This window comes from Glycine soja, chromosome 13 (assembly GCF_004193775.1).
Source record: "Glycine soja cultivar W05 chromosome 13, ASM419377v2, whole genome shotgun sequence".
NCBI lineage: Eukaryota > Viridiplantae > Streptophyta > Magnoliopsida > Fabales > Fabaceae > Glycine > Glycine soja.
This window is the reverse complement of record NC_041014.1, coordinates 19,629,671-19,639,447: the sequence shown is the minus strand read 5'-3', so window position 1 is coordinate 19,639,447 and position 9,777 is coordinate 19,629,671. Positions and strand designations below refer to the sequence as shown.

The 9,777-nt window shown below is 31.9% G+C and overlaps 1 protein-coding gene across 1 annotated transcript; it reads right to left on the bottom strand.

Moving 5' to 3' along the window:
* Positions 1-8,936: 8,936 nt before the first annotated feature.
* Positions 8,937-9,488, bottom strand: LOC114381675 (ABSCISIC ACID-INSENSITIVE 5-like protein 2). Its single transcript, XM_028340911.1, has one exon. It carries the CDS (start codon positions 9,486-9,488, stop codon positions 8,937-8,939), a length of 552 nt encoding a protein of 183 aa, XP_028196712.1.
* Positions 9,489-9,777: the final 289 nt, after the last annotated feature.

The following is a 9,777-nucleotide window of genomic DNA, read 5'->3' as shown; positions in this document are numbered from 1 at the left end:
GTACCATGCACAACCTGAATTTGTTAAAACGATAAAAATTTATTGTTTGGATATTTTTTAATGAAAAATTTAAATTTTTAGAATTTTAAAACGGAATTTGAAACAACTAAAAATGTGGAATTTTAATTTCCTTCTAAAAGGTGAGAAATTGAAATTCTCTTCTTGATAGAAGAACCTTCTAAAAGGTTTGTGTATTTTCTTTATAACCTTCATCCTCTCTTCCACCTTAAAGTTCTCAAACTCTCGTTCTCGAATTCACGACTCTTCCCTAACGTCGATAATCCTCTTCTTCAAGAAACACTGTTTGAGCTCGAGGATCTTCGATCGGGTGCGAATGTAGCGGAACACGTAGAACAGCACCCATCAGTCAGCAGCCATCGCTGCCTATCACGCAGTAGAGGTGTTCGTCGGCGCAAAGGATCTGGGTCATGTCTTGCACCGTTGACTGAATGTTATGCTCGGGTATGGTGGTGTATATCGTCATGTTCCGATTCCCGTATAACTCCCCATGTCACATCAATATTCTTCTCTTTGAAAGCACACCAACCATATTTTCTCTTCTTTTTGCATTCATTTTTCTTTCACCCTCACAATTTTAATTTTTTTTTATCCAAACACAAAATTTTAAAAATAAAAGAATTTCAATTGAAATATTTGAAATTCTTAGAATTTAATTTGAGAAATTAAAGAAGAACTATTTAAACCTATAGTAAAGCCTGTCTATCTTGCCCAAAAAGATTTGTAACAGATATGGGGTAAGTTCCACCAACAAAAAGTGTTTATGGAAGAGCTATGAGAGGCTAACCTATTAGAACAAGTGTTCCCCTCATGGTAAATGTGACCTGCAATGAAATCAAATGACTTGGTCAAATGACTCCTATTCCTAATTTTCCCTGGGAACTAGATGAGGGTAAGAAGAGAAATAATGTGACTTCTTAAAAATTCAATGTGACATGTATTTTTTAATCATAGACCATTCATGATAAGATTTAATTATGAGTATTTATTCTTCTTACTCTAACACAAAATGAACCTCTACAAAAATTACTTAAAAGCTATATTTACCATGATTTTTAATTGATTTAGTATAAAATACAACATAACCATTAAACTCTAGTAAAATTAATTTAACATTCATGACAAGCTATAATTAAATGAGTAAAAAAAATGAGTATAATGATTATATTATTAATCAATAAAAAATCACTATCATGCACTAGCACTAGTATGCTTTTTAAAGTAATAATTATAAAATTATCAGCGATTTTTTTATTTGATGAAAATTTAAAATTACTATCAGTACATAATTTATTTTCTAAAAAAAATTACACTATCAGTATATTTAAATTAGATTCTTATAATTTATTTAAACAAAACTGTAGTAATAACTTGAAAATTGGAGTGATGCATATTTAAAAATGCAGGGCGAGATTTTTCTTATCGTAAAAGCATCTTATATTATTTTTTAATGCATAACTCTTTTGTGCTGTAAAATTATATAAAAAAGTAAATATTACTTACATACTTTTCGTTATGATATACTTGTTGTGGTAGTCATTCCGATAAAGTTTTAACGCAGAAGTAAGGATATATATCCTTGTTGTGATATATACCGAGGCAATAGCTACCTTCATCAACTTGTTTCAATCTTCCTTCTTTGTTGTTGTTGTTGCATGAACACAATTAAGTCTACTTATGGTACGGTCCTAATTGAAAGAAGGTTCATAATTTCAATAGCTCTCTAAGGAACTCCACTCCTGTACTTAGATTTCTTAATTGCTTAAGGTTGTTTTCTTATCTTTGGCTTCATTACTTATTATGCTATTGTGATCTTCTGAAATATGAGAGAAAAAATCTAATGCTAGTGCTGATAGATTCTACAAAGTAGGACTAGAGGTACTTTTATTCACCCTAATAAATTCAAACCTAGCTAGTCAATGACAGTCGTAGCATGTGCTAATTGCAGTGTGATTGATATGTAGTTCAATTACAATGTTTGACAAGGAAGCATATGAGAGAATGTATTGTGATCTTGTTTACGAATCAAAATAAACCTTGTAATTAGTATGAATTAATCTTGGTTTCAATGCAAAATTATACGAAAAAACATGTGTTATTGCAAACTTAAACTCACACAACATGATATATTGCCTTATAAAACTTGAATGGTACAATTGCGTGAAAAGAAACACATGAAGGCAAGTAAAGTACAATTAATATCATAAATTGAATATAACACTACACGGTTAATTGTATCTTACTCAAGAAGAATAAACATACATAAGAAATACAAGCAAAGGAAGAAAAACCTAGGTTATTGTTGCTCCAATTATATATATATATATATATATATATATATATATATATATATATATATATATATATATATATATATATATATATATATATATATATATATATACACTCAACTGTCAAATGCACACGCGAAGGTTATAAGCATATAGCTGTCTTTTTCTTTAGTACTCATACTTCTTATATAAAGATATAGTAAACTGCAACAATAAAATTTATGTACCTGACTACCTCACTGTTAGTTCTCATTCTTGACATAGTACCTTAATTTGTAGGCATCCAACCTGATATATAAAGAATCTGATATCAACTTTCAAATACTTCTGTTTGTTAAACATGTCTTAGGAGAAAAGAAATTTGCCCACGGATTTTTATCTAAGAGTTTGATATGTGCTTCAAGTAATGTCTTGTAGAATCATATAAAGACCTATCCAATTAATCACATAAAAAAAAAACGTTAATTATTATCTTAAATTATAAAATAACCGTTTCTCAGTGTGGATCATGGCCAAGTCTGACCTCCAAGTCCAGATCACTCTCTTTCTGATTTCCTCTCCTGACATGATGAATCTTATCATCAATATGATTTGGACCAATTTGGAGACCTTGATTTCCTCTCTTTTTGTTGTTCCTATGGATATTCATATGCCCCCCTAAGCCTGAGCATTTGTCAAGCCTCTTTTGCAGAATGTGCACTCTTGAGACTATTTGGTTCCACTAGTGTCATCATATTCATCATGTTTCACTTGCAATTAACTATTTCCAGCAATTTATACAACCCCAAATCACTGAATTGAAAAAAAAAATTAATGCGTGTAGCATGATTAATATGGTTGACAACATTTTCACCATGAGGGTGAGAATTAAAGCCTGATTAACTAGGATTAAATCTTATTTCTTTCTAGGAAAATTCTATAAAATTATCAAATTTAGTACATTTAAATCAATATTTAGTTTTGTCACCTTAATTTTAATTGACAGCAACACCCAATCCTAGGCACAGTTGACTAAAGAACCTGCAAAAATTTATAAAAATAAAGTTGTATGTATCTATCACTTGTGGGATTTAACAGACAAAAAATAAGAAAATTACACAAAAGTCAGTGTTTAATTAGGCAATCATCTGTTTATAGCCACCAGGAATTACATAATTCCAACTTTCGTCACAACACTTATGTACCATTTGAGTAGAAAATATACAAAATCACATATAAAAAAGTACAATTACACACAAGCAATTAATCCACGATACAATTGAAATCCATAGGAAGTTTTTTGATCAGATATTCATGTGGTTGGTCTTTTGGATCATGTTAACTTCCATACCGAATTAAGGCACCAAACCATACTAAAAAGATAACTACGACCACACCTCCACTGTTGTATGCTCCCATTAATTAATGCTGAACTACGTATACACTCATGTATCATTGTATTCAAACATATTTTGATATACAAACAATGAGTTGCAAGTCACATGGGATGTTTATATGCTCCCCATTTGATGAAAAATTGTATTTAGGGGAAACACGGCCTTGGGATTTGGCTCATTTTATTCTCTTACTCTCGACTTCATTCCTTAATCATCGAGATTGTAGTCACATGACATGTTTATAATGCATTCTAAGACGGATATGCTAGTGCATTTGTTTTGTTTTTCGTTTTATTTGTTTGACTATATTGGTTTACATTATATAACCTTAATTAGGTTTCAATCTCTAACAATGTGTTTTGGTTGTAGGTACAAGTTTTTGATGAAAACTTAGGAACTTAATTCTTCTTTTACGACCAGTGTACTTCAATCTTGACTGCTGTGTAGAACATACCACTGCTCTCATCACATTCGTTGTTGTTGTTAGTTACCATATTCCGAGTGCATAGTTGAATGTAGTGGATGATGACATGTCACTGCTTTCATCTTGTGTACTTGGGGACCTATGTGAAATGCTGTCAAAATTTCGGCAAATTTAGAAAAGACAAGTAACTTGTATTGTTCAATCTATTATAAAAAATGTCTTTCTGAATGGGATAGGACCACACCTTTAATGCAAAAAATGAGGTCTACATGCATGTCGGATAACTTTATGAAATGTCACAACAATAGGAAAACATGGATCGAAGTTAGATGAAAGTATCACGCATTAGTGACAAGTATGGAAATGTGGTCGAACGATTCCTCCAATTTAGTGAGCTTAATGCACCATCTTTGTGTGGGAAATTTTTCTGTCCATGTGTTAAATGTGGAAATGGGAGACACCAATCAATAAATGACATAAGATCACATCTTATATGTGACGGAATCATTCCAAATTACACAAAATGGATATGGCATAGGGAATTGCCAGACATGCCAACAATCTCTCACACTGAGCTGGTCGATGTAGACATTAGACATCATATAGAAGACATGATTCGTGATCTTGGGCAAGGCGGATTTCAACAAGCACATGGACTTTTGTATGAGAAAATAGAAAATAATTCAAAGAAACCTTTGTATTATGGGTGCACAACTTTCACAAGGTTGCCAGCCGTGTTAGTTTTGGTCAACTTGAAGGTAGGATTTGACTGGAGTGACAAAATTTTTATTGAATTGCTTGTGTTATTGAAAAAATTGCTTCCTAAAGATAGCACGTTGCCGAAGAATCAATACGAGGCGAAGAAGATTTTATGTCCAGTGGAAACGGAGTATCAGAAAATCATGCATGTCCAAATTATTGCATATTGTACAAAAATCAGTTTGCATGAGAATGTAATATATGCTAATTTTGTTGAGTAGTGATTGAATAACAATACCTCAAGCATCTGAATCTGAGTACTTTATTGAACTTAGCATTTTAGATGAAATTTCAAGTACCCCTAAATCAAAGTCTTGGGAAATCACACCAAAACAAAAACATCTATCACACAATTACTTTCTTCAATCACACCTCCCATTAAAAATATTAACTTCCCTTCTTTTTCTTTTTTTTTTTCTTCTTAGGTAAGAAATTTTGAAGTGCTATGGAATTTCAATTTTATATGTAGAAACATGTTCAAATTCTAGTTAAAAATGTTGCAGTTCTTCAAATTATCATGGCTCAACAAACTAAGATATAGGCTACCTTTTTTTGTAGCTTATCAACCACAGTTTTGCGTCATTCTTTAAACTTAGTCATTACTTTTTTTTTGTATTTTATTTTGACTATCATTGCTTACTACCACCACTTTCTCTGTAGACATTGCTGCTCAAATTTTCTTCCGTTTGAATGTGATGGCAACTAGATAATAATTAACTAAATAGTGGTGAATGCCAGTATAGTTTTTATATATGCACAAATGCATGAATCACAGTATCTCAATTTTTGGGGAGTAAAATACCATATGTTGTTATTATTGTGGTATAATTGGTAGTCACCAGAAAACATATCTATAACAAACTGACAATTTAGATGTTATAAACTTTTGGCTCGTATGATGCTTGCGAAAATACAAATGCTCCATTCCCTTTTTTGGAAGATTGATTATCATGAAAATTTACCTGATTATACGTATATGATGTCAATATATAATTGAGTCTGATTAATGATTTGAACCATGACTCTACCTGTAATTTTAAGGTTTCCTACACAAAAGTATTTTTTGGGAAATTTTGCCTGAGTTGTAGAATGAAATCATTTACAAGTGGTTAGGTGTCACACCGGCTAAAGTGATAATATTATATGAATACCTATTATGATTTTCAAATCTTATTTTACTATTAGTTTAATTTTAGCTGTTAGGGAACGACAAATTGCCTTACACAAGGTTTTACTGGTTGCCACTAATACATTTTGCTACATTGGGAAACCAATTGTAACAAATGTTGTAGTATATGCAATAGTGGAAGAGCAGGTACACCTCTTTCTTTTTGTTTCCTTTCTCCAAATATAGGATTAAAAGAAAAAACTTCTACCTTAACCATTTTATTTTTATTGAAGGGTCTAGACCCCAAAGTAATTGTCTTCAAATATAAAAAGAAGAAACACTATCCCAGAAACATTGGGTACAGACAGGTACTACGTCTCTGCTTTTACTTGTGCAATGAAATTATTTATCAAATATTATCCAATTAAAATGCCAGTTTGCATGGCTTGAAAGTAGTTGGGAATTACTACTATTTATTTGAAGGGGTGAATTCTTGTACCTTATAATCTATGATGGGAGCTCGAAAATATGTGAATGCATTTTCTTTGTGTATGTGTGACTTAGGGAGCAAGGGTAAATATGTTCTTGGCCAGAAATAAGTCATTACTCATTAGTCGTTACAAGTTATACAACAAACGGTAATACATGCATGAAATTTTTTAAATGCATTTACCATCCTTGGTTTTTAATTTTCGTTTCTTTTATCCGGTTATTTTTAGGGAAGTAGAATTCATCCAAGGAAGAAAATAATAAACCCCTACATTGTTTTTGGTCTTTATGCTCATTGTTTCCATTAAGCTTCTATCTCATTGTACAATAGCGATAATGAGATTTAAACTTAGGACTTCATGCAAACTATCCAAATCCCCACTACTAGGCATTTTTTTTACTTCATTATGAAGGAGTTAGTTAAGGCCAATCTTTATGATAAATTCTTTTTTGCTATAGTTCATAAAATTTTCGAGAGTAAAATAAAAAGAGGAGGCAAAATACTGATGAACTTATCCCTTTAGTGTACAATTTGGTAAGATGATCTGTGTGAGCTTGAGGAATGGTGAAGTAAAATTGAAATTTTGGTTATCATCAATTTTTTTCCACGCCTTTGGAACCATAAATTTGGGAATCAAATATCTCATTCCATGGCCGTCATGATAACTTCACCATGCTTTTTAAGGTGGCTATAGTCACATCTAGAATGGTTCACCTTTTATACTGAGTGGTGCAATATTACCATGTCGTTATGTTTAATTAAACCATTGAATGATTTATCTAAATCTAATGCAAAAATTAAAAATTTCAATAACATCTCACCAAATAAAAATTGTCCGATTTGTGTTTAATTTTTAGCTTATTTAAAAATATGATTTTGTCTATAATCAAGGCATGCTGAAATTGTTTTATTGGGAGGATTAGACCGAAATGTGATGGTTGTTTACTGACTTCCTCCTTTAGGAAATTATTGTTCAGACAAGAAACCTACTGCAGTGAATTAGATCGGGGGACATGGGAAATTAGTTGTTTGTGAAGCAATTATGAAAGAAAAATTGGAGTAGAAGGTACTGAAGATCAACGCGTTTGCCCTGATGGAGCTTAACATGCTCAAAAACCTTGTTGGTTTTTTTGTCACCAGTGTTGTTGGTGGGTTTAACGCTCATGCTAGTAACATTGTTTCTACCATCTTTATAGCCACTGGCCAAGATCCAGCTTAAAAAGTTGAGAGTTCCCATTGCATAACCATGATGGAAGCCGTCAATGATGGGAGGGACCTTCACATCTCAGTGACCATGCCTTCCATTGAGGTGACTTGACCTATCCCATCTCAGATTATTTATTACTTTCAGTAGATGATTTTATCATTGACCAGTAATCACCTGGCGATTAAGATGGTTATTAGCTTTTTGTGCTGATTTTCATTGCTTTTGCCAGTGCATTTCATGCTCTGCGGATTTTAACTGCTTTTGCCAATGCATTTCATGCTTTGCAACCCCTCAAAGTTCCTACATTCATGTTAGGATATTCTACTTGTGATTCATATTCTGCTGTATTGTGGTTTAGTTTAACAATAATGGTATTTGATTGTAATGTACACTTGTTAAGTGTTTAACAATACTTGCATGTTATCATTTCATAATAATGTTTTTATTTTTTAAAATTAATTAACTATTTTAAAAAAATTACATTATAAGATGGTTGCCAGCTAAAAACTTCCTTCTAAGATGATCATTAGCTGACAACCGTTATGGAAAGGTACACTTCTAAGACGGTCGTTAGCTAACTATCGTCTTAGAAGGTCATGTTTTTCTAAGATGGTTTTTTATGAAATCATTGTCAAAAGTCTTAACTTTCGACGAATTAAAATCTAAATAGAGACTAAAAGATATAAGTTTGGAAATTATAAGAATTAAATGAGTAATTAAATCTTTTTTATTTGACATGCTCTTTTGCTAAAATAGTCCACAACATATATCTTCCACATATATATACCTGATAATATGTGTTTTTATTTATTTTTTCTCTCTTTTGTGCATCCTTTCAAATTATAAAACTGATAAAAAATGTCATTTTCATTAACATAACTGTTGTGGTAGTCATTAATAAAATCTATTTGCTAATCAAACAAAAAACAATAATACAGGTCATGCAGGAATCTATATATCATAATATAAGATTAATTAGCACAACACATACATATAACATAACACAAAATTATTATTTTCCCTTGCAAATGGATTGTTGAATGTACCTTAGCTTTTTGAGCTGACTATTGATTTTCTGCAAGCGACACTTCTCTTTCTCTAACTTATTAATGTGTTCCTTGAATCACATGAGATAAAGGAGAGAAGAACGATATAAATTTCTTTTGTAGGTGAAGATATATATATATATATATATATATATATATATATATATATATATATATATATATATATATATATATATATATATATATATATCCTGCACTAATCGCATGCATGCTTTGATGATAATTGAGGAGTCATTCTAGTACTAACTTGCTTCTTTGTCCTGGATCTTACAACAGATTCGCGGTTCTTGGCCATTCTCTTCTGCTTCCTCTCAATAGTCTTTTCCAGCACCTCGTCTGAATACTTGTTCTTTCCAAAAATAGCACTCTTTGAATCTGAATATGTTGGTGACACTGAAATCCCCCCTGGATTTTCTGAGTAACCAATTTCCATTTCTTGGTTCTCATAAAATAATGACTTAGGAACAATCAAATCTTGATGCTCCCCAACATCTCTTTGTTGATGATGTTGCTCCTGATGTTGGTGCATGTCAATAGCTATAGGAATTTTCAATTGCAACCAATGTTCCTTCTGTGAAAGCATCACCACTGGATCCATTCCCATCAGGGCCTGATGATGAGTATTACCACCAACAACAACATTATCATTATTGTCATCTTGATGATCTCCTACATCGATCACACCTGCTCGAACTAGAAAACTTTCTAGGGTTTCCCCCAAACTAGGTTGCTTCAAGGGGGTGTCCATAGACCTATTCACATGTTCTTGGTGAACAATCTCCTTCCAAGGCCTATTAATATTATTATTGGTTTTGTTACTCAATGTGCCAATATTATTATTTTTCAAACTAGGAAGAATAAATGAATTATGATCAGATAAAAGGTCTTGCACAAGTTGTCCACTTTGATCAGTTGAGATCACATTTTTTTGAAGTTCATCATCCAAATTCATACTATGGAGAGGCTTCCCTATGTTTCCTAACCTCGTCAAATGTGATGAGGTCATATTTATATGAGCCTTGTCTAACCATAGGTGG